This window comes from Salvelinus sp. IW2-2015, linkage group LG3, assembly GCF_002910315.2.
Source record: "Salvelinus sp. IW2-2015 linkage group LG3, ASM291031v2, whole genome shotgun sequence".
NCBI classification, from domain to species: Eukaryota; Metazoa; Chordata; class Actinopteri; order Salmoniformes; family Salmonidae; genus Salvelinus; species Salvelinus sp. IW2-2015.
The window spans coordinates 386596-413478 of NC_036840.1; the positions used below are offsets into that span (position 1 = coordinate 386596).

At 42.7% G+C, this 26883-nt stretch overlaps 1 protein-coding gene across 1 annotated transcript in view; it reads left to right on the forward strand.

The window, feature by feature from the left end:
* Positions 1 to 26883, forward strand: part of LOC111955569 (apoptotic protease-activating factor 1) — a 76357-nt gene that overhangs the window by 33612 nt on the left and 15862 nt on the right. The window contains 4 exon segments of the mRNA XM_070436413.1: positions 442 to 576; positions 2322 to 2447; positions 8042 to 8167; positions 9604 to 9750. Coding sequence (XP_070292514.1) covers positions 442 to 576; positions 2322 to 2447; positions 8042 to 8167; positions 9604 to 9750 — 534 coding nt within the window.

Genomic DNA, 26883 nt, shown 5'->3' on the forward strand with positions numbered 1-26883 from the left:
CCGTCTCCTGTTTAGTCCCTTACTGTCCATGGACCGTCTCCTGTTTATATGAATAATGTTTGAGTAGTTTCGCTGAAAAGGGGGTATTTGGTGGATAGATTCACTTTGAGGAAATGTTGACCTACAGGGAATGTGAATAGCTCTATACAGTAAACATAGCTGTTACTCTGACCACTGACTTCTGGAGTGGTGAGAGTTTGATGTGTCAATCATTGTCTGAGATATTTGCATAGAGGCCAATATTCTGCCCAGTACCCATTCCCTCCTAGCTGCTGAATACTCCCATTCTGGGCACAGATCCAGGATCAGCTTACCCTCCATAACTGTGGTTGTGCTAAATCCCTGGTTGAGGTGCAACTTTTACCCACTCCAGTACCAGAAGGTGATCGCGCTCTCTCTTGCTCTCTCTCGCTGTCTCTCTGTCTCTCTCTCCCCCTGTAGGTGTGGAGGTGGAGGACAGGTGAGTGTGTGGTTCTGGAGGGCCACAAGGAGCAGGTCAGATGTTTCTCTCTGCTCACGACCTCACCCTCCTCAGAGACACATCTCCTCAGCTGGTCCTTTGACGGCACCATCAAGGTAATACAAGCACACGTATGCAGTACCAGACAGACAGTAAGACTTAGAAACACACACGCATGCAGTACCAGACAGACAGTAAGACTTAGAAACACACACGTATGCAGTACCAGACAGACAGTAAGACTTAGAGAAACACACACGCATGCAAGTACCAGACAGACAGTAAGACTTAGAAACACACACGCATGCAGTACCAGACAGACAGTAAGACTTAAACACACACGTATGCAGTACCAGACAGACAGTAAGACTTAGAAACACACACGCATGCAGTACCAGACAGACAGTAAGACTTAGAAACACACACGTATGCAGTACCAGACAGACAGTAGACTTAGAAACACACACGCATGCAGTACCAGACAGACAGTAAGACTTAGAAACACACACGTATGCAGTACCAGACAGACAGTAAGACTTACGCTTCGAACACAGCCGACTGCGTCATTGCATCACTGCTGCATAACATTTTGCGCAGCTAGGCAACTATACTGATGCAGGTACCTTTTGCAAATGGTCGCATGCGTTGGACACATGGAGGAAGAGAATAATTTTCGCAAGTATCTTCAAAACGCGTGTCTTTTTGACACAACTGCTGACAGCTACAGGGACATAAACACAAAATAAATGCTGCTTGGAGACAAGTGTCCACGATAGTAGGATTGCCAGGTCAGTTTAGTAGTAGCTTGTGCTAGATGTGGCTAGTTAGCGTTAGCTAACCTAGCTTGCTAACCTAGGCCAATGAGGTGGTCGTTGGTCTCATTGTTGAAAAGAGCCTACCTCTGCCTATCTTTACTATTTATTATTGCATTTCGCTCCAAAACTGCATTTTGGAGGGAAATTATATTATAGGCTCTCACAATTAATTTAGGAGTCATCGAATAAATAATATACTTGGCAAATAAATTTAAAAAAATGTAAAGAAAATATGCAATCAAACTGTTTTTATGTAATCACAAATTTTACTGAATGTGTGTGCAAAAAAAAATCTACATTCGTATATTTAGCTACTTCTGTCAAGTCCACTCATACAATTGATGCATACATTTCGATTTATCGAACGTATGCACCACACAGAACGCACGTGCAACTGCCTTGCAACGCAATGCTTGGCAAGGCAATGCAGCGTTCCATTGGAAATGAATGTACTTCTGTGTATCGAAACGCAACTGACGCAGTCGTGTGTCGAAGCAGTTAAGAAACACACACGTATGCAGTAACCAGACAGACAGTAGACTTAAACAGCACACGTATGCAGTACCAGACAACAGTAAGACTTAGAAACACACACGCATGCAGTACCAGACAGAACAGTAAGACTTAGAAACACACACGCATGCAGTACCAGACAGACAGTAAGACTTAGAACACACAGCATGCAGTACCAGACAGACAGTAAGACTTAAACACACACGCATGCAAACCAGACAGACAGTAAGACTAAACACACACGCATGCAGTACCAGACAGACAGTAAGACTTAGAAACACACACGCATGCAGTACCAGACACACAGTAAGACTTAGAAACACACACGCATGCAGTACCAGACACACAGTAAGACTTAGAAACACACACGCATGCAGTACCAGACAGACAGTAAGACTTAAACACACACGCATGCATGCAAAACCTGTTAAAAGCAACAAGTTACAATCAGCGTGCACTTACGTGAACTGAAGGATATTTACTAGAGGGAGGTGACACAGAAAGCGTCTCCCCCTCTCGCTCCCTCCCCCCAGGTGTGGGACATGTCTAGTGGTGAACGGCTGCAGGACCTAGTGTGTCACCAGGGGGCGGTGCTAGCCTGTGACGTGTCGCCTGACGGACAGCTCTTCGCCACCACCTCCGCTGACAAGACTGCTAAGGTAACACACACACGTGTCATCAGTATGTGACAGTACCTAGCCTAAATTCTTAGATCTGTGTGAGACAGACATGTTGTCTATATCATGATCCTTTCAGAACCGTGTGTATAGTGTACATTATTATGCGGTCAACTAAAGATCATTGGTAGCTTGAGGTGGACATGTAGCAGATGGTTACTGCGGTCGCTAACTTAGCCAGCGGTCAAGCCGCCCACTCGCCTCCCTGGCCCTCCAGCGGTCAAGCCGCCCACTCGCCTCCCTGGCCCTCCAGCGGTCAAGCCACCCACTCGCCTCCCTGGCCCTCCAGCGGTCAAGCCGCCCACTCGCCTCCCTGGCCCTCCAGCGGTCAAGCCGCCCACTCGCCTCCCTGTCACTCCAGCGGTCAAGCCGCCCACTTGCCTCCCTGTCTCTCCAGCGGTCATTAAGTCTGACTGCAACCTACAGACCGTACCGCTGCCCTCTCCTCCTACCTGTGTCTGTGCGTGTTTGTGAGAGAGAGCAGGCTGCTGCTCAGCAGTTGACTTTGACACTGTAGGTTGGGAGAGGATCTCTCCTCTGACTAGGTTTTCACTCAGTCACCTTACTGTGTTTTTGCCCTCGATCGTCCTTCCTCGTTCTCTCCATCAGTTTGTATTGTTCCCTCTTTCTTCTACTTTCTATCCTTGTTTCCCCCTCAGAAGACAGTCACAGGATCATTGAGTTGGTCACTCACTGTGGGAATGGCTATTTGTCAGCATCCAACTTGGCATTGGAGGATTGCATGTTTCTGGTGTGTGGAGTGGGGCGGGGGGTAATGGCTCAGTTCCCATTAACCACACTGTGTATTTTTGTTCACTAGACCAGCATGCTTTCATTAGTGCTTTGGACCTAGACACTCTGGTAATGATGTGGAATAGTAGTCTGAAGGGTTGGCTGTGGTTCCGCCATCCACAAACGAATACACACACACACACGCAGGCGCGCTCTCTCTCACACGCACATACAGTGCCTTGCAAAAGTATTCACCCCCCTTGCCGTGTTTCCTATTTTGTTGCATTAACAACCTGTAATTTAAGTGGATTTTTATTTGGATTTCATGTAATGGACATACATAAAATAGTCCAAATTGGTGAAGTAAAATGAAAAGAATTACTTCTTTCAACAAAACAAAAAAACAACAACAAAAAAAACAGAAAAGTGGTGTGTTGATATGTATTCACTCCCTTTGCTATGAATCCCCTAAATAAGATCTGGTGCAACCAATTACCTTCAGAAGTCACATAATTAGTTAGATTGCACACAGGTGGACTTTATTTAAGTGTCACATGATCTCAGTGTATATATACACCTGTTCTGAAAGGCCCCAGAGTCTGCAACACCACTAAGCAAGGGGCACCACCAAGCAAGCAGCACTATGAAGACCAAGGAGCTCTCCAAACAGGTCAGGGACAAAGTTGTGGAGAAGTACAGATCAGGGTTGGGTTATAAAAAAATATCTGAAACTTTGAACGTCCCACGGAGCACCATTTTAAATCTATTATTTAAAAAAATTGAAAGAATTTGGCACCACATCAAACCTGCCAAGAGAGGGCCACCCACCAAAACTCACGGACCAGGCAAGGAGGGCATTAATCAGAGAGGCAACAAAGAAACCAAAGATAACCCTGAAGGAGCTGCAAAGCTCCACAGCGGAGATTGGAGTATTTGTCCATAGGACCACTTTAAGCCGTACACTCCACAGAGTTGGGCTTTACGGAAGAGTGGCCAGAAAAAAATAAGCAAACATGTTTGGTGTTTGCCAAAAGGCATGTGGGAGACTCCCCAAACATATGGAAGAAGGTACTCTGGTCAGATGAGACAAAAATTTAGCTTTTTGGCCATCAAGGAAAATGCTATGTCTGGTGCAAACCCAACACCTCCCATCACCCCAAGGACACCATCCCCACAGTGGTGCATCATGCTGTGGAGATGTTTGTCATCGGCAAGGACTGGGAAACTGGTCAGAATTGAAGGAATGATGGATGGTGCTAAATACAGGGAAATTCTTGAGGACATCTGTTTCAGTCTTCCAGAGATTTGATATTGGGACGGAGGTTCACCTTGCAGCAGGACAATGACCCTAAGCATACTGCTAAATCAACACTCGAGTGGTTTAAGGGGAAACATTTAAATGTCTTGGAATGGCCTAGTCAAAGCCCAGACTTCAATCCAATTGAGAATCTGTGGTATGACTGAAAGATAGATGGGTTCCGCTGGTGTACAGCAAACTTGAAGGAGCTGAGGCAGTTTTGCCTTGAAGAATGGGCACATGTGCAAAGCTTATAGAGACATACCCCAAGAGACTTGCAGCTGTAATTGCTGAAAAAGGTAGCTCTACAAAGTATTGACTTTGGGGGGGTGAATAGTTATGCACGCTCAAGTTTTACATTTTTTTGTCTTAGTTCTTGTTTGTTTCACAAGAAAAAATATTTTGCATCTTCAAAGTGGTAGGCATGTTGTGTAAATCAAATGATACAAACCCCCCAAAATCTATTTTAATTCCAGGGTGTAAGGCAACAAAATAAGAAAAATGCCAAGGGGTGTGAATACTTTTGTAAGCCACTGTATGCACACATACACCCACTGTCTTTTTCTGTCTGCTAGCATAGGTCAAAGCCGAACCCGGAGTCTGATCGTCTTTGTCTGATAGAATAAAAGACGGAAGGTTTTTGTTCCACTCGTCTCTCTCTCCTCTGTTCCTTTCTCTCTCCCTTCCTCCCTCTGTCTTTTGACCTTCAGATGACTACGAGACGTTGTGCCAAATAACTTTTTAATCATCTACCATGTGATGTTCTCTCCATCAAGCATGAAAGAGAGAGCGAAAGAGGGAGAGAGACGGACAGACAAAGACGGAGAAAATTTACTAAGAACATTGTGTTCTTGTAATAAACAGAGTATTCTTTATTATGTTAGTTTTTACTCTGTTTATTTAGAACCCAACAGACAACTAGGAAAAGCTCAAACCAAGTTTATTTACCAAATGGGTCAGATAGCTGAACAGAGAAAGACATGTTCCCACCAGCACAAGTGTGTATATATACCCCACTTTAGGTGGTCTCCTTCCTTTCTCTTGACATTACATATTTAATGGTAGGCAGGAAGGTAAGTGATGTGGGTAATAAACTGTTCCTTCTCCCTAAATGTGACCTGACCTCGGCCCGATTCCTCACTAATCCACAGCTCTCCACCCTTATCAGTGACCACAACCATGTGATTGCCCTTTCCTTACTCAGTAACAGTCCAAGCCCCTGGCTCATATCCAACCTTAATTGACCCCACCATATACAGTACATTCCTCCTACAGATAACCATTCACTTCTGGTGTAGCAACTATTTCAAATTACAACCCAACAACTGAAACCAGACTGTGGCCCTTCTCCTTCCCATAGGATACCATGACGTCTAACAATAACATGTTCTAACAGAACGAACATGTTCTAACAGAACGTAAACGTTCTAACAGAACGTAAACGTTCTAACAGAATGTAAACGTTCTAACAGAACGTAAACATTCTGCATTCCCCTCTCTCCCTCAGTACCACGAACAAGGATATTTCAAGTTTAGAAGTCAGAACCCAACAATTATATGTACTTTACATACTGATGGGATTAAATTCAAATATGTTTACACTACCTTGTAGTTTACCAGTAAAATGGGCGGATGGTGAAGTAGACCTACTTCGTATTCACATCTCAAAAAATATAAATGAAATTACCACAATTAATTTCAATAGAAAGTTAGCAAAAATAGATACGATTCTGCAACCATGGTGAGGTAAATACTTGTCTATTTATGGGAAAATCACATTGATTAACACTTTGATCCTATCACAGTTTACTTACTAATGGCACTGCCTTCTCCAAACGCCTCGTTTTTTACATCTTATGAGCAAAAAATATTTCATTTTATTTGGAATGTTAAGCCAGACAATTTAAACGTGCCTATTTATATAATAATATGAGTTTGGGGGGCAAACATTATTAAATATGAAATATTTAAACCTCTCACTTAAAGCTTCACTCATGCGTAAATTATACTTAAACCCAAAATGGTTATCCAGTAGATTATTAAGAAAGGCTCATCCTTTGTTCAAAAATAGCGTTTTTGTCTTCATACAGATTACAACTTCTCATTTCCGACTAATTGAGAATAAAATGTTGTTTAAAGTATCGCCCTTTCTTAAACAAGCCATACAAAGCTGGTTACAATTTCAGTATTATCCTCCAGAAAAGATACAACAAATGTTATGGTTAAACTCAAATATACTGATTTAATTAAAAAAACATTCTTTATGTATTTTTTATTTTTTATGGTATTATATTTATGAACGATATTATGACTAGAAATGGAGGAGTTATGTCACATATGCAGCTATCGAAAATACATGGGAATATCTGCTCAATCCTAATTTACAACCAACTGATTGCAGCACTACCACAATGGAGGAGGCAAGTGGAAAAGGGAGAAGGTAGGGAACTTGTTTACCTGCCATATATTAAAGATACAAATTGTCTGAAAAGGAATTGGCGTAAATAGAAAAATATATCAGTTCCATCTGAGGACAAAAATGTTGACAGCTGTGCCATACAGGATGTAAATAAATGGGAAGAGAGTTTTGACGTACCGATTCCATGGCACATGGTTTATGAACTGATACAAAAAATAACACTTGATTCAACACTTATTTTTTCAATTTAAATAATTATATAAATTCTTGCCACCGACAGAATGTTGTATGCCCCATATATATAGCAATCTCAGCTCTGTAGATTTTTCTGCGAAAAGACAGAATCACTCGATCATTTATTCTGGTATTTCACCTATGTAGCTTGTTTCTGGTCACAGGTTCAGGAATGGTTAAAAAAATCACAACATTAACCTTGCAAATAGCAGTGTTGGGCAATTTGGAAAGCCATAGTCAGTCATTAAATAATATAATACTAGTAGGAAAAGTTTTCATCTTTAGCTCACAATCTGTGGATACTTTACAATTTAGAAAGGAAAAAAAAATGATGTAAAACATCACAGTACAATTGAAAAATATCTGGTAGATGGAAACCAAACGAGGGTGGTCTATGGTGATAGGTGGGATGGGCTGAGAGTGGCTGAGGGGTGGGATTGGTAATAATACATAGTTTGGTAATGTATTATTGTTATGTGACTGCTTTATATAAAAGTACCATGTATGTATGTATGTATATGTAGCAGAAAAGCTGTAAAAAAAATGTTTTATATATATATTTGTCCTCTGAAGAGGCGCGGTGGTGGATGGGTTAATACAATGTAAAAATAGCATTATGGTATGGGCAGTATCATCTATCAAAGAAGCAGCCAGAAGGCTTTAATTGATGCCAGGCTCCATTTATCAGTGAGTTGAGCTACCAGACTAGCAGCATAGAGAAACAATAGACAGGCCTTCAGGGGAAAAAGGAAAGTATTGAATTAACCAAGGCACTCTGCATATAGAAGTGGCCTAACCAAAATGGCTATGGTATGTTCAAAAGAACATATTTGAAAATGTTTTATTTTCGACAAACTTTTGTAACCTCCTGTTTCTCCTCTCATTGGCTCTCAGGTGTGGAGTAGTGCATCGTGGGAGTGCGTGCGCCTGTTGAACGGCCACCAGGACTGTGTCCGCAGCTGCCGCTTCTCTTGGGACGGCCGGCGCCTAGCAACCGGTGACGACAACGGAGAGATACGGGTGGGTAGGGATAGAKGGATGGAAGGGGGGGTGAGTGAGTAAAGGGGRRGGARGRARGRAGKRRSWKWAGGAGGGAAGTTGAGGGGTAGGTGAAGGAGTGAGCACATGAGTGAAGGAAGGAGCAATAGAAAAATCGAGAGAAGTGCTGCACCTCTAAAGAGACTGAGAGGAGGATGTGGAGCAGGTGTGCAGGTCGGCAGGGGGGATGAAGAGGAAGGAAAGAAGGCGGAGGAGGGGAGGAAGTAGAAGACAGTTAGTCAGATTGAATCCCTAAGGCTCTGGCATCTGCATAGATCCTAGAGAAAGAGAGAAGGAGAGATAGAGGGAGAAGGGATGATGGAAATTAAGGGAAAGTGGGGTAAGAGAAGAAATAGTGTGCAAGAGGGGATGACGGAAAATAAGAACAATTAAAGAGAAGAACCGGGAGAGTGAAAGATAGGGACAGACTAGGGACTGAAGAAATGAGAGCGTGACAGAGGGACCTTTCTGTTCCTCTACAATCACATTGTTCCTCTACCAGCTGTTTTCCACAAACTATCCCTGACTGACTGTCTGACTAGTACATTTGAACTACACTCTAAAGTTTGTGAGTACACTCAAGTTTTCGAACTTGAAAAGTGATCTAATGTCGATGAGTCCACATCTCATGCCTCTTCCCAGGTTCGAAAACAATTGACAAACTTTTATTTTGGAGTGAACTGTCACTTTAAAATCATGTCATGACATGTCAATCATGTCTAGTCAATCATCCAGGGTTGTGTTCATTGGGCACCAAACAGAAGGAAACTGACTTAATCCACAAGATTGAATTACAGTACATAGAGTAGAATATATGCCCCTCTTGTTTCTATGGAAACACTTGAGTCATTCTCAGTGAATCATGCAAGGTGTTAAATATAGCATGTTCTGTGTCCTATATAGACAGGACAGTATGGCTCATGGTTGTTAGTTGCATAACTCCAGGATTAAAATGGAGGGTTGTTTTATGTCTCTATGGTGCTTTATTAATCAGTGAAAGTACTCATTGACTGAAAGGTAAAGTTGAAAAGCACAAGATACTGTAGCATTCAAGGACTAGATTATTGCACACCTAACTGTAGGCTACTGTATGTCTATAAGGTTGGTAGTCACTAGATGGCCATGTTAGAAAGTACTAAAGTAGCCCGAACAGTACGTGAGATATTTGTTGTTATTTTAGTTTGTAGTTCTGGTTGGRGTTAGATATTTTCTGGCCGTCTAGTCAAAAGGTTCCTAAGATACCAGGTTGATAATAAGTCCATAGCTGTCATTCACCCCACCATTTATAACTACTAGGTCTCATACACCCCACCATTTATAACTACTAGGTCTCATACACCCCACCATTTATAACTACTAGATCTCATTAATTTGTCTCATTTTTCATTTGTTTGTCTCATGTGTGTCTCGTGTCTCAGCTGTGGAACGTGAAGGATGGATCTCTGCTTAAGATCTGTTCCCGTGACAACAAGGACGCCATGGACTCTCTGCACGGAGGCTGGGTGACCGACCTGCACTTCTCCCCAGACAACACTGTGCTGCTGTCTACAGGAGGATACATTAAGGTAGGAAACACACACACACACACGGAGAGACACACACACTTTTACAGAGACACACACACAAGCATGTAAAGACAAAATAGATGCGCGCACACACACACTAATGGGGAACAAACAGAGGTTTAAAGCACTATCGACCAGAGCCCTTGTCCCCCGGGGATTACATCATCACTGCCTGGTTAAAAAGCCAATCAGAGSCCGGCTGAGGCTGACCCCAGGTGATCCCTCCTTCTGTAAAACTGGAGGTAATCAGAGAGGAGTAGYAGACACACACTCCGCAATCCAATCAAGTTGGGAGGAGGATGAGATATGAAATCTCACTCACACTCTCACTGTGACTATTGTTTTGGGAGTACTATAAACCTACTGTGGTGTAGAAAGCTTGGGGGCATTACATTTAGCATACGTGGGTGGGCGTGGATGGCGGGCGTGCGTGTGAGTGGAGAGAGAGGGAGTTCTTGCCTGAGTGATTTCAGGAAAATTCAACAGCAGCATTCCTTATCTCACTTGTTTGTTCCGCTCTGAATTCAAAGCCTCTAGTAAATGTATAACATATTTAAACCAGTGATTTTAAGTTCATTGGATCAATGTGATGGATGTTTTTCTTCTAATGTCTCTCAACACAAAACTTTCATTCGTGGCTCTTTTTATGTGATATTCAGTGTCTGTTTGAATCAAACTGTATCCAAGAAACACAAATAAATTGACTGCATTTCATTTCAAACTTTTCTCCGCAGTTGTTAGCTAGCCTTTTTGTTTATTGTCTTCATTGGGAAGATTCTAGTTTCAATTGATGAGCCCCAGGTCATTAAGCCCATTGTTGATCAGTAATAATAGTGTTAATGAGTCAACTGCCATGGATACTGATGGAGAACTTAGCTACTAGACTTAATGAGTCAACTCCATGGATACTGATGGAGAACTTAGCTACTGACTTAATGAGTCAACTCCATGGATACTGATGGAGAACTTAGCTACTAGACTTAATGAGTCAACTCCATGGATACTGATGGAGAACTTAGCTACTAGACTTAATGAGTCAACTCCATGGTACTGATGGAGAACCTAGCTACTAGACTTAATGAGTCAACTCCATGGATACTGATGGAGAACTTAGCTACTAGACTTAATGAGTCAACTCCATGGATACTGATGGAGAACCTAACTACCAATTCCATCATTACCTCCTGATGACACTCGCTCTTATCCAGAGTGGTAGAAGGACAGAATACCTCTTCATCACTCTATCACTTCCTCTTTCCACGCTTCCTCTCTTTCTCCTGAGGCGCGTTGACTTGATGGATCTGAGCATGTGTGGATGTAACGAGCAGTGATTGATTATTATGCCTGTCTGCGCTGAAGAGGCGAATCCCTTGTAATGAGCGTTGATTGATTTATCGTGGGTGAGAGGTGAGCTGTCAGTCATAATAATTGCCATGGCAGCTGTGTATTCATAGTTAAACGATGGCTAATTTAGCCTGGGGAGCCGTGGGGACAGAATAAATAAAACGGACTAATTGCATCTGTATGTATTAACAGTGGGCCTTATTCAATCCAACCTATATCCAGATTTCAGCTGGAAATTATTACAAAATATACAGCACTGGAACAAAATAAGAGACCACTGCAAAATTATCAGTTTCTCTGGTTTTACTATTTATAGAGATGTGTTTGGGTAAAATGAAAATTTTTGTTTTATTCTATAAACTACTGACAACATTTCTCCCAAATTCCAAATAAAAATATTGTCATTTAGAGCATTTATTTGCAGAAAATGACAACTGGTCAAAATCACAAAAAAGATGCAGTGTTGTCAGACCTCGAATAATGCAAAGAAAATAAGTCATATTCATTTTTAAACAACACAATACTAATGTTTTAACTTAGGAAGAGTTCAGAAATCAATATTTGGTGGAATAACCCTGATTTTCCATCACAGCTTTCATGCGTCTTGGCATGCTCTCCACCAGTCTTTCACATTGATGTTGGGTGACTTTATGCCACTCCTGGCACAAAAGTCAAGCAGTTCGGCTTTGTTTGATGGTTTTCAATGGGGTTCAGGTCTGGAGATTGGGCTGGCCATGACAGGGTCTTGATCTGGTGGTCCTCCATCCACACATTGATTGACCTGACTGTGTGGCATGGAGCATTGTCCTGCTGGAAAAACCAATCCTCAGAGCAGAAGAAAGCAAGTTTTCTTCCAGGACAACCTTGTACGTGGCTTCATTCACGCGTCCTTCACAAAGACAAATCTGCCCGATTCCAGCCTTGCTGAAGCACCCCCAGATCATCACCGATCCTCCACCAAATTGCACAGTGGGTGTGAGACCTGGAGAGGCCTACAAGCCACAGTGTCTCGCACCCACTGTGAAATGTGTCTTTGTGGAGGACGCATGAATCAAGCAACGTACAAGGTTGTCCTGGAAGAAAACTTGCTTCCTTCTGCTCTGACAATTTTGGGTTTTGATTGATTTAAGGCCTAGTTTGTACTGTAGCCTTGTCTGCCTGAAGAACACCATGTCTTTCCAAATGTTGATTTTGTATCACGCTGTATGAAAACTAACTTGAGGAAGCAGCCAACAGTGAGCAGAACTTATCATTACAGACGTGTGTGTTCAGTAGAAGTGGTGCTGATGGGATCAGTAGTGCTGTGATGTTGATTCAATAAAGCTAGTCTCCCTGATGTCTGTCAACCCCTATCTGTCTCCTCCTTATGGCTTCCTGGAGTAACTTCCCACCACAACACTATCTCTGTCTTGCTATATTTAAAGGAGATTCTCTCTCTATTCTCCTCTCTCTATCTCTGGTCCCTTTCCATGGCCTCCTCTCTCATTATTGACCTATTTCTCTCTCTGTCTCTCTCTCTCTCTCTGTCTCTCTTCATGCACTCTCTCTCTCTCTGTCTCTCTTCATGCACTCTCTCTCTCTCTGTCTCTCTTCATGCACTCTCTCTCTCTCTCTCTCTCTCTTCATGCACTCTCTCTCGCTCTCCATCTCTAATTATTTTCCATGCCATCTCTACCTCTGTCTCTGTCTATCTCTGTCTGGTCCATATGACAGGTATTATCAGGTAGTGTAATTAAAAGCAGCATGGTGTGTGACCCTCTGGGAGCTGTTCCAATGCTTCCTTAAGCCTCTGAGACACCAGGATAGGACATCACGTGTGTGTGTGTGTGTGTGTGGGAGCGATAAGGTGTTTTGGGGCAGCTCTCTGAGTGAGGGTGTAATATCACACTGACCCCCATCACTCCTCTGTTCTCTGCCCGATAATACCTCACACAGCCTGTCTTACACCTGGGAGACAGCCCCCGACGTACAGCTATATATCACACAGTCTGGCACACCACGCACATGAAGACACACACACAGATACACAAACATGCAGACACACGCAGACACAGGTATGCACATAGGTACACTCAGAGAATCAGCGGGACCTCACAGATTCAGCATGAGTTGCTGTGAGACAATCTGTCATAGTGCCATGATCCAAGTAGAGGTGGGATGTGTGAAGAGGCTCATCCTGACACACACACACACACAGCAGGAGACCCCGAGTAATTCACACAGCGTGCGCATACTTACAGAAGCTTCATATCTTCCTCCTCTCCCCTACACCTCCACTGTTGCTAAGTCAACACTAGTCCTTAGGATTGAGGAGACATAGTATACATCCCAAATGGCACCCTATTCCCCTATTTAGTGCACTACTTTTGATCAGGGCCCAACTCGCTCTGGTCAACAGTAGTGCACTGTATAGGGGAAAGTGCACCATTTGATATGCAACCACAGACCAATACCAGTCAATACAGTACCAGTCAAAATTTTAGAACACACCTACTCATTCCAGAGTTTTTCTTTAGTTTGACTATTTTCTACTTTGTAGAATAATTGTGAAGACATCAAAACAATTAAATAACACATATGGAATCATGTAAGTGTTAAACAAATCAAAATATATTTTATAGCCACCCTTTGCTTTGATTGACAGCTTTGCACACTTGGAATTCTCTCAACCAGCTTCACCTGGAATGGTTTCCAACAGTCTTGAAGGAGTTCACACATATGCTGAGCACTTGCTGGCTGCTTTTCCTTCATTACATTTTACATTTTAGTCATTTAGCAGACGCTCTTATCCAGAGCGACTTACAGTAGAGTGCATACATTTTATTACATTTTTTACATACTGAGACAAGGATATCCCTACCGGCCAAGAGCAGACGCTCTTATCCAGAGCGACTTACAGTAGAGTGCATATATTTATTTATTTATTTAATTTATTTTTTAATTATTTTTTACATACTGAGACAAGGATATCCCTACCGGCCAAACCCTCCCTACCGGCCAAACCCTCCCTAACCCGGACGACGCTATGCCAATTGTGCGTCGCCCCACGGATCTCCCGGTTGCGGCCGGCTGCGACAGAGCCTGGGCGCGAACCAAGCCCAGCCTGGGCGCGAACCCAGAGACTCTGGTGGCGCAGCTAGCACTGCGATGCAGTGCCCTAGACCACTGCGCCACCCGGGAGATTGTACTCTGCGGTCCAACTTCACTCTGCGGTCCAACTCATCCCAAACCATCTCATTTGGGTTGTGGTCGGGTGATTTATAGAAGCCAGGTCATCTGATGCAACACTCCATCACTCTCCAAGAATCGAAAGAATCACTCTCCTTCTTGATCAAATAGCCCTTACACAGCCTGGAGGTGTGTTGGGTCATTGTCCTGTTGAAAAACAAATGATAGTTCCACTAAGCACAAATCAGATGGGATGGCGTATCGCTGCAGAATGTTGTGGTAGCCATGCTAGTTAAGTATGTCTTGAATTCTAAATAAATCATTGACCGTGTCACCAGCAAAGCACCATCACACAACCTCCCCCATGCTTCACGGTGGGAACCATACATGCGGAGATCATCCGTTAACCTACTCTGCGTCTCACAAAGACATGGCGATTGGAACCAAAAATCTCAAATTTGGACTCATCAGACTAAATGACAGATTTCCACCGGTCTAATGTCCATTGCTCGTTTTCTTGGCCCAAGCAAGTCTCTTCTTATTGTTGTCCTTTAGTAGTGGTTTCTTTGTAGCAATTCAACCATGAAGGCCTGATTCACACAGTGTCCTCTGAACAGTTGATGTTGAGATGTCTCTGTTACTTGAACTCTGTGAAGCATTTATGTGGGCTGCAATTTCTGAGGCTGGTAACTCTAATGAACTTATCCTCTGCAGCAGAGAGAACTCTAGGTCTTCCTTTCATGTGGTGGTCCCAGTTTCATCATAGCGCTTGATGGTTTTTGCGACTGCACTTGAGGAAACTTTCAAAGTTCTTGACATTTTCCGCATTGACTGATCTTCATGTCTTAAAGTAATCATGGACTGTCTTTTCTCTTTGCTTATTTGAGCTGTTCTTGCCATTTATATGGACTTGTTCTTTTACCAAATACAGTTGAAGTCGGAAGTTTACATACACTTATGTTGGAGTCATTAAAACTTGTTTTTCAACCACTCCACACGTTTCTTGTTAAAAAAACGATAGTTTTGGCAAGTCGGTTAGGACATCTACTTTGTGCATGACAAGTAATTTTTCCAAAAATTGTTTACAGACAGATTTATTTCACTTATAATTCACTATCACCATTCCAGTGGGTCAGAAGTTTACATATACACTAAGTTGACTGCCTTTAAACAGCTTGGAAAATTCCAGAAAATTATGTCATGGCTTTAGAAGCTTCTGATAGGCTAATTGACATAATTTGAGCCAATCAAAGGTGTACCTGTGGATGTATTTCAAGGCCTACCTTCAAACTCAGTGCCTCTTTGCTTGACATTATTGGAAAATCAAAAGAACTCAGCCATGACCTCAGATAAAAAATTGTAGACCACAAGTCTGGTCCATCCGTTGGAGAATTTTCCAAACGCCTGAAGGTACCACGTTCATCTATACAAACCATAGTACGCAAGTATAAACACCATGGGACCACACAGCCATCATACCACTCAGGAAGGAGACATGTTCTGTCTCCTAGAGATGAACGTACTTTGGTGCGAAAAGTGCAAATCAATCCCAGCACAACAGCAAAGGACCTTGTGAAGATGCTGGAGGAAACAGGCATAAAAGTATCTATATCCACAGTAAAACGAGTCCTGTATCGACATAACCTGAAAGGCCGTTTGGCAAGGAAGAAGCCACTGCTCCAAAAACGCCATAAAAAAGCCAGACTACGGTTTGCAACTGCACATGGGGACAAAGATCGTACTTTTTGGAGAAATGTCCTCTGGTCTGATGAAACAAAAATAGAACTGTTTGGCCATACTGACCATCGTTATGTTTTGAAGAAAAAGGGGGAGGCTTGCAAGCCGAAGAACACCATCCCAACCGTGAAGCACGGGGGTGGCAGCATCATGTTGTGGGGGTACTTTGCTGCAGGAGGGACTGGTGCGCTTCACAAAATAGATGGCATCATGAGAAGGAAAATTATGTGGATATATTGAAGCCACATCTCAAAACATCAGTCAGGAAGTTGGACAATGACCCCAAGCATACTTCAAAAGTTATTGCTTAAGGACAACAAAGTCAAGGTATTGGAGCGGCCATCACAAAGCCCTGATCTCAATCCTATAGAAAATTTGTGGGTAGAACTGAAAAAGTGTGTGTGAGTAAGGAGGCCTACAAACCTGACTCCGTTACACCAGCTCTGTCAGGAGGAATGGGCCAAAATTCACCCAATTTATTGTGGGGAGCTTGTGGAAGGCTACCTGAAATGTTTGACCCAAGTTAAACAATTTAAAGGCAATGCTACCAAATACTAATTGAGTGTATGTAAACTTCTGACCCACTGGGAATGTGATTGCACCTGTTAATTGAAATGTATTCCAGGTGACTACCTCATGAAACTGGTTGAGAGGATGCCAAGAGTGTGCAAAGCTGTCATCAAGGCAAAGGGTGGCTACTTTGAAGAATCTCAAATATAAAATATATTTTGATTTGTTTAACTTTTTTTTTTTTTTTGGGCTACTACATGATTCCATGTATTATTTCATAGTTTTGATTTCTTCACTATTATTCTTCATTGTAGAATGTAGTACAAATAAATAAAAACTCTGGAATGAGTAGGTGTGTCCAAACTTTTGACTGGTACTGTAGGTGCAATCACCTATCTTGATAACCACACAGTATTTAATTGATCATTATATTACTTTTTGATGCTTTCCAATACAATATTATACAGTACTATATGACTCAACATAGTGCTCTATATTAGTACATTACGGTTCTATAAAAGACTAATGCAAGGAATAGAATGTTGAGTGTTCTCAATATTCCAAAATACAGTGCTTTGCAAAAGTATTCACACCCCTTGGATTTCTTCACATTTTATTGTGTTGCAAAGTGGGATTGAAATAGATTTTTTTTTTATTGAACATTGTCAATAATCTATGCAAAATACTCTTTCAAAGTGGATTTTTTTTTTCAATACTTTTTAAAAGATTAATAAAAAATAAATAAAATATATTAGTTGCATAAGTATTCAGCTTCCTGATTCCATGCATGTTAGAAACACCTATGTCAGCAGAACAGAACATGTATGTGGGTATACACTGTATGTTCTGTTCTCTCAATATACCCACATACACTGAGTGTACAAAACATTAGGAGCACCTTCTTTAGAACAGCCTCATTTCGTCAGGGCATGGACTCTAGAAAGAGTTGAAAGTGTTCCACAGGGATGCTGACTCCAATGCTTCTCACAGTTGTGTCAAGTTGGCTGGATGTCCTTTGGGTGGTGGACCATTCTTGATAAAACTGTGATAAACCCAGCAGCGTTGTAGTTTTTGACACAAACCAGTGCACCTGGCACCTACTACCATACCCAGATCAAAGGCACTTACATCTTTTGTCTTGCCCATTCACCCTCTGAATGGCACACACAATATATGTCTCAAGGCTTAAAAATCCTACTTGAACCTGTCTCCTCCCTTTCATCTACACTGATTTGAAGTGGATTTAACAAGTGACATCAATAAGGGATCATAACTTTCACCTGGTCAGTCTGTCATGGAAAGACCAGGTTTTTGTAATGTGTTGTACACTCTGTCTCTGTGTACGTGTTCTTTCTCTCAACAGACCCACATATAGTGTGCCTTCACAAAGAATTCATACCCCTTGACTTTTTCCACATTTTTCTGTGTTACAGCCTGCATATAAAATAGATTACATGTAGATGTTTTGTCAGTGGCCGACACACAATACCCCATAATGTCAAAGTGGAAATATGTTTATTTTTATTTTTACAGATTTATTAAAAATGAAACGCTGAAATGTAGTGAGACAAAAGTATTCAACCTCTTTTGTTATGGCAAGCCTAAATAAGTTCAGGAGTAAAAATGTGCTTAACAAGTCACATAAGTTGCATGGACTCGCTCTGTGTGCAATAATAGTGTTTAACACATATATTTTTAACGACTACCTCATCTCTGTACCCCACACATACAATTATCTGTAAGGTTGAGCAGTGAATTTCAAATACAGATTCAACCACAAAGACCAGGGAGATTTTTGAAGGTCACTTATTGGTAGATGGGTGAAAAGAAAATAGCAGACATTGAATATATTTTTGAGCATGGTGAAGTGATTTAATTATGCTTTGGATGGTGTATCAGTACACCCAGTCACTACAAAGATACAGGCGTCCTTACTAATTCAGTTGCCGGAGAGGAAGGAAACCACTCAGGGATTTCACCATGAGGCCAATGGTGACTTTAAAACCGTTACAGAGTTTAATGGTTGTGATAGGAGAACTGAGGATGGATCAACAACATTGTAGTTACTCCACAATACTAACATAATTGACAGTGTAAAAAGAAGGACGCCTGTGCAGAATAAAAAATATTCAAAAACGTGCATCCTGTTTGCAAGAAGGCACTTAAGTAATACTGCTAAAATGTGGCAAAGCAATTAATAAACTTTTATTCCTGAATACATAGTGTTGCTTGGAGAAAACACAACACACTACTGAGTACCACCACTGGTGATTTTAGCAAGTAAAGCAAGTTAATGGCACCATAACGGTGACAAAAAAAAACTAGCAATATCAACTAGAATTACTGAACTTTTTTGTTGAAAAATAATATTTGAATGGGAAGAGTCACTGGCAAACATGGTTACAGACCCAACAACATTATATAGTATCCCTCCTCATGGTTACAGACCCAACAACATTATATAGTATCCCTTTGTCGTGAATAAAAGCACATGAGCTAATATATGCAGCATCATACATTTTTGGACCGTTGTTGTGCTTACTTGAACAGGAAGGTGGCGTGGCGGTGCTTCTTGTGGGCAAATTTTGTCATCAAAGGTGCTTTCAAGATAACTGGGAACTCTAAAAATAAATGCTAAAAAAACAAGGTTGAATCATGATGTCCGTGATCTTCAGGTCGGAGCGCTAGAAAGAGGCCCGAGTTTCCGGTGTGGAATTCTATGTTGGATGACCGTTCAAAATAGTTAACTTTTTTTTCTCCAGAGTTCCCAGTTGTCTTAAACACGGAAGAAGTCATGCTGGATGGACAGCATGGCTAATGTATTCAACCTTTTCTGGCCCATGGTGTTGCGTGTGAATGTTTATCTTTTTAAGCTTGGAAAAGAGACCATTTCAGACAGATTATTTAAATCCTTAAACCCAGACTTGGACCACACACCCTCTCCACCAAATAGCAGGCAGGCGAAGCAAAATGGTGATTGCTTTGCAACGCTTGCAGTTAGCTACTGATTCCTTCCAAACCACTCATTGTTGAATTTGCGATTTCAAATCAAATCAAATCAAATCAAATTTTATTAGTCACATACACATGGTTAGCAGATGTTAATGCGAGTGTAGCGAAATGCTTGTGCTTCTAGTTCCGACAATGCAGTAATAACCAACAGTAATCTAACCTAACAATTCCACACTACTACCTTACACACACACACAAGTGTAAAGGGATAAAGAATATGTACATAAAGATATATGAATGAGTGTGGGTATCAGAACGGCATGGCAGATGCAGTAGATGGTATAGAGTACGGTATATACGTATGAGATGATACTGTAGGGTATGTAACATAAAGTGGCATAGTTTAAAGTGGCTAGTGTACATGTATTGCATAAAGATGGCAAGATGCAGTAATGATATAGAGTACAGTATATATACATATGAGATGGGTAATGTAGGGTATGTAAACATAGTATTAAGTGGCATTGCTTAAAGTGGCTAGTGGTACATTTTTACATAATTTCCATCAATTCCCATTTTTTAAAGTGGCTGGAGTTGAGTCAGTATGTTGGCAGCGGCCGCTAAATGTTAGTGTGGCTGTTTAACAGTCTGATGGCCTTGAGATAGAAGCTGTTTTTCAGTCTCTCGGTCCCTGCTTTGATGCACCTGTACTGACCTCGCCTTCTGGGATGATAGCGGGGTGAACAGGCAGTGCTTGGGTGGTTGTTGTCCTTGATGATCTTTTATGGCCTTCCTGTGACATCGGGTGTGTAGGTGTCCTGGAGGGCAGGTAGTTTGCCCCTGGTGATGCGTTCTGCAGACCTCACTACCTCTGGAGAGCCTTACGGTTGTGGGCGAGCAGTTGCCGTACCAGGCGGTGATACAGCCCGACAGGATGCTCTCGATTGTGCATCTGTAGAAGTTTGTGAGTGCTTTTGGTGACAAGCCGAATTTCTTCAGCCTCCTGAGGTTGAAGAGGCGCTGCTGCGCCTTCTTCACAACGCGTCTGTGTGGTGGACCAATTCAGTTTGTCTGTGATGTGTACACCGAGGAACTTAAACTTTCCACCTTCTCCACTACTGACCCGTCGATGTATAGGGGGTGCTCCCTCTGCTGTTTCCTTAAGTCCACAATCATCTCCTTTGTTTTGTTGACGTTGAGTATGAGGTTATTTCCTGACACCACACTCCGAGCCCTCACCTCCTCCCTGTAGCCGTCTCGTCGTTGTTGGTGATCAAGCCTACCACTGTAGTGTCATCGCAAACTTGATGATTGAGTTGAGGCGTGCATGGCCACCAGTCGTGGTGAACAGGAGTACAGGAGAGGCTCAGAACGCACCCTTGTGGGGCCCCAGTGTTGAGGATCAGCGGGTGGAGATGTTTTTACCTACCCTCACCACCTGGGCGGCCCGTCAGGAAGTCCAGGACCCAGTTGCACAGGCGGTCGAGACCCAGGGTCTCGAGCTGATGACGAGTTTGGAGGGTACTATGTGTTAAATGCTGAGCTGTAATCGATGAACAGCATTCTCCATGGGTATTCCTCTTGTCCAGATGGGTTAGGCAGTGTGCAGTGTGTTGCATTGCCTTGCGTCTGTGACCTATTGGGTCGGTAAGCAAATTGAGTGGGTCTAGGTGTCGGTAGGGTCGAGGTGATATGGTCCTTGACTAGTCTCTCAAAGCACTTCATGATGACGGAAGTGAGTGCTAGGGCGGTAGTCGTTTAGCTCATTACCTTAGCTTTCTTGGAACAGGAACAATGGTGGCCCTCTTGAAGCATGTGGGAACAGCAGACTGGGATAAGATTGATTGAATATGTCCGTAAACACACCAGCCAGCTGGTCTGCGCATGCTCTGAGGACGCGCTGGGAATGCCGTCTGGGCCTGCAGCCTTGCGAGGGTTAACACGTTTAAATGTTTTACTCACCTCGCTGCAGTGAAGGAGAGCCGCAGGTTTTGGTAGGGGCCGTGTCAGTGGCACTGTTTGTCCTCAAAGCGGGCAAAAAAGTGTTTAGCCTGTCTGGAGCAAGACATCCTGGTCCTCGACGGGGCTGGTTTCTTTTTGTAATCCGTGATTGACTGTAGACCCTGCCACATACCTCTTGTGTCTGAGCTGTTGAATTCGACTCGATTTTGTCTCTGTACTGAGACTAGCCTGTTTTGATTGCCTTGCGAGAGAATAGCTACACTGTTTGTATTCGGTCATGCTTCGGTCACCTTGCCCTGTTAAAAGCAGTGGTTCGCGCTTTCATTTTCACGCGAATGCTGCCGTCAATCCACGGTTTCTGGTTTGGGAATGTTTTTATCGTTTGCTGTGGGTACGACATCGTCAATCTCCTAATAACTCGCTCACCGAATCAGCAATATCGTCAATATTGTTGTTGGACGCGATGCGGAACATATTCCAATCCGCGAATCGAAGCAGTCTTGAAGCGTGGATTCAGATTGGTCGGACAGCGTTGAACCAGACCTGAGCGCGGAGCTTGTGTTTGAGTTTTTGTTTGTAGCTGGAATCAACAAAATGGAGTCGTGGTCAGCTTTTCCGAAAGGGGGCGGGGGAGGGCCTTATAAGCGTCGCGAAATTAGTATAACAATGGTCTAGTGTTTTTTCCAGCCCTGGTAGCACAATCGATATGCTGATAGAATTTAGGGAGTTTTTTTTTAGATTAGCCTTGTTAAAATCCCCAGCTACGATGAAGCAGCCTCAGGGTGTGTGGTTCCAGTTTACAAAGAGTCAGATAAAGTTCGTTCAGGGCATCGATGTGTCTGCTTGGGGGGAATGTATACGGCTGTGATTATGATTGACGAGAATCCCTTGGTAGATAATGCGGTCGACATTTGATTGTGAGGAGTTCTAGATCAGGTGAACAGAACGACTGAGTTCTTGTGTGTTGTTATGATGATCACACCACTTCTCGTTAATCATAAGGCATACCCCCCGCCCCTCTTCTTACGGAAAGATGTTTGTTTCTGTCGGCCAGCATGAAAAAACCAGCTGGCTGCACCGACTCCGTTAGCGTCCCTTGAGTTAGCCATGTTTCGTGAAGCAGAGCACGTTGCAATCCCTGATGTCTCTCTGGAATGCACCCCTGCTCGGATTTCATCAACCCTATTGTCAAGAAACTGGACATTGGCGAGTAGTATGCTAGGGAGTGCGAGCGCGATGTGCCCGTCTCCGAAGCCTGACCACGAGACCGCCACGTTTTCCCCTTTTACGGCGTCGCACAGGGTCGCCGGCTGGGATCAGATCCATTGTATTGTGTGGAAGGCAAAACACTGGATCCGTTTCGGGAAAGTCATATTCCTGGTAGGAACGATGATGAGTTGACGTTAATCGTATATTCAGTAGTTCCTCCCGACTGTATGTAATGAAACCTAAGATTACCCGGGGTACCGATGTAAGAAATAACACGTAAAAAAACAAAATACTGCATATTTTCCAAGGAACATGAAGCGAGGCAGCCATCTCTTTTCGGCGCCGGAAGTTCAACTTGTTGTGTAATGTTTATGTCCAATGGCCGATGAGCACGATACCTTTTTATCTATAATTTATCTTCATATTGCAAGGATGGAAAAGGATTTTCCAGTAGATTGTTGACGTGGTTCATGGTGATGACTGCTAACTAGCTAAGATTTTGAAAGTAACATGATCCAATCAAAGCTACGGTAGATATAATGTGATTTGATGTCATTTTATCTGTGGCCAATGACCTTTAGCCTTCTTAAATAGGCACTTCTCATGTAAATCTATGGCAGCACCCAAGGGGATTTAAACTGCCTAGCTTTCCCTGTAGATTCTGCGGTGACGTAGTGTTCCCATGAGTGACAGAACACTGAGCCAATCACGGCACCACTAAAGAAGATTACCAACGCCTACGCTCTGTATATTCCGCTAGCTGCCCCTCCACCACAGAAATCACTGAGCTAGGCTGAAACGCCTGCATTTTGGAGCTGCCTTACTCAAGAAAGAGACCATGTTTGTATGCGGCTTTATTAACTCAACATATTTTTTTTTTAAATGTACATCGTTTGCGAACTGATATGTGGCATGAATTAATGCCAAATTAACATACCCTAAATGACGGGTCGCCACTGAGTACCACTCGCCATATTTTCAAGCATAGTGGTGGCTGCATTATGTTATGGGTATGCTTGTAATCGTAAAGGACTTGGGAGTTTTTCAGGATAAAAAAGAAACGGAATGGAGCTAAGCACAGGCAAAATCCTAGAGGAAAACCTGGTTCAGTCTGCTTTCCACTAGACTCTTGGAGATTAATTTACCTTTCAGCAGGACAATAACCTAAAACACAAGGCCAAATCTACACTGGAGTTGCTTTCCAAGAAGACAGGGAATGTTCCTGAAAGGCGAGTTACAGTTTTGACTTAAATCTATAGCAAGACCTGAAAATGGTTGTCTAGCATTGATCAACAACGAATTTGACAGAGCTTGAATAATTCTTTTAAGAAAAAGAATAATGGGCAAATGTTGCACAATCCAGGTGTGGAAAGCTCTTATATACTTACCCAGAAAGACTCTCAGCTGTAATCGCTGCCAAAGGTGCTTCTACAAAGTATTGACTCAAGGGTGTGAATACTTATGTAAATTAGAAATGTCTGTATTTCATTTTCAATAAATTAGGCTAACATTTCTTAAAACATGTTTTCACTTTGTCATTATGGGGTTTTGTGTGTACATGGGTGAGATTTTTTTAAATTTTTAATTCCGGCTGTAACACAACAAAATGTGGAATAAGTTAACAGGTATGACTACTTTCTGAAGGCACTGTATGTTCTGTTTTCTCAATATACCCACATTTATCAAACATATTCCCAGATCTCATCCATCCTTATTTAACCTTCATTCATTTCCCTAGGTACTCTCACATGAATCATGCACCGACACACACGTGTACAGACATATACACACACAGAGACACACACACGTCTTCAAACACACACATACGTAGACACACACACACGTCTTCAAACACACACATACGTAGACACACACACACGTCTTCAAACACACACATACGTAGACACACACACACGTCTTCAAACACACAGCATTACGTAGACACACACACACGTCTTCAAACACACACATACGTAGACACACACACACGTCTTCAAACACACACATACGTAGACACACACACAGTACTGTAGATGGATGTGAGGAGTTTAGATGAAGACAGTTGCCTGTCGGTAGTGTTGTCAGACCTCACTTCTCTTCTCTAGGTGATTGAAGACCAAGAGAAGACATCCAACCTTATCTCACCTTTTCACACTCGCTGTTGTTGCTCTCCATCTCGCTGTTCCCCACAGGATGTCTCTCACTCTCCTAATGGCATCTCTCCTCTCTCACTCTCTGCCTCTCTCTTTCTCTCACTCTCTCTTTTACTCGCTCACTTTGTCTCTCTCTCTCTCTGTCTGTTTCTCCCTCTCCCTTTCTCTCAGGTGTTCATTCTCTGTTTCTTTCCCTTTTCATCTCCCCATTGGAACCCCTCTCTCAATCTTTCCTTCTATCATAAGCTGTTGAACAGGGGTAAGAATTGGGTAAAATATGAGAGCTTTCTGCTTCTGTCTCTCTGTCGCTCTCTCTGTGTGTGTTATGGTCGTTAAGTGTATGCTAACAAGACCCAGGTGGCCAGTGAGGGGGAGGGAGAGAGAGAGGAGTCAAGGTTAATATGACCTTCCCCTGGAGAGGTGGAAAGGGGGAGAAAAGAAAGAGTACATTCGTGAGGGAGAGAATCATAGAGACGGAAGGGTGTGAGTTAGAAAGAGAGAGATGGAGGTAAATTGTGTGATTGGTGTCCCCCATAAAGCTAAATAATCCATCTGTAAATATCTTGTTCAGTTGCTGAAACCCTGTTAATAATGTTTAATAGTCAGTCGGCTAACAATATTGGACGAGAAATGTATATTATGCTGATTGGTTCGTTCAAGTCCCCCGATTTAACGTCACAAACACCTAGTTTAGTAATAAAAAGGCTCTCCGTTGCCTTCCCATGACAACGGTGCATTTTCTAATGCTTGTAGATACAGCAGTCTTACGCCACAATCTATGTCGGTAAATAGATTGGATGAAGTCATCCGATAAGACATGGTGGAGCGAGTCAGTAGGAGAGAACCTTGTCAGTGTAGATCTGTTGTTCCTCCCCAGCCATAACACCACGTACTGATAGTTCCCAACAGAGGAGCTGCAGGAGAGCCACACTCCACGCAGAGCAGAGACATGCCTCTAAAAATACACACACACTACCTGTCACATCACATACTTTCAATCACAGTTCTGTGCTATGTGGTGGCTTTGTGTGTATGTAGGTTTGGGGTGGGTGTTTTTTGTTTTTAGGCTTGTGTTTTAGTATAAATTAAAAATGTGTATTTCGGATAGAATTACGATCAGACACCGTACAGTTATTATATTTGTGTGTTCATATTTTTCTGATTCCAAGATCAAAAGATACATCTTGGTCTTTGAAAGAGCCAGCTATTGTCAACGTTCCCTTGAGTAAGGACCACCCAAACTGCTCATTGGCTGCTCTCTGCTCCAGCTTCTCCAACTTAATGTGTGTTTGCGTGTACACACACACACACACACACACACACATTCTAATGTATAAAGCATAATGTTAGGTACAAAATGACTGGTAGTTTAGGAATGCAGACAGTCGGTCTCTAACAGACAGACAGAGAGACAGATCTCGTGGGGTCGTGGGGTAAAAGTGCATAGTTTAAAGTGGCTAATGATACATGTATTACATAAAGATGTCAAGATGCAGTAGATGATATAGAGTACAGTATATACATTATATTAAGTGGCATTGTTTAAAGTGGCTAGTGATACATTTTTGATCAATTTCCATCAATTTCCATTATTAAAGTGAGCTGGAGTTGAGTCAGTATGTTGGCAGCAGCCACTCGATGTTAGTGGTGGCTCTTTAACAGTCTGATGGCCTTGAGATAGAAGCTGTTTTTCAGTCTCTCGGTCCCTGCTTTGATGCACCTGTACTGACCTCGCCTTCTGGATGATAGTGGCGTGAACAGGCAGTGGCTCGGGTGGTTGTTGTCCTTGATGATCTTTATGGCCTTCCTGTGACATCGGGGGGTGTAGGTGTCCTGGAGGGAGAGCTACAGTATATCTCTTTTCAGGCTCATGGCATAAACCCAACATGATGTAGTGAAATATGTATCCCCCCCCCCAAAGCCTGTTGTTCCCATGCTCCTCTCATTAAACCTGGGTTAATTGTCTTTGGCTGTGGGAGAGAGAGGGGACATGTTATACCTTACACCCCAGGACGAGATGGTGGAGAGAAAGAGAGGCAAGATGTGGGAGAGAGTTAGGGAAGAGAGGGAAAGGGCTTTAGGGAAGAGAGGGAAAGGG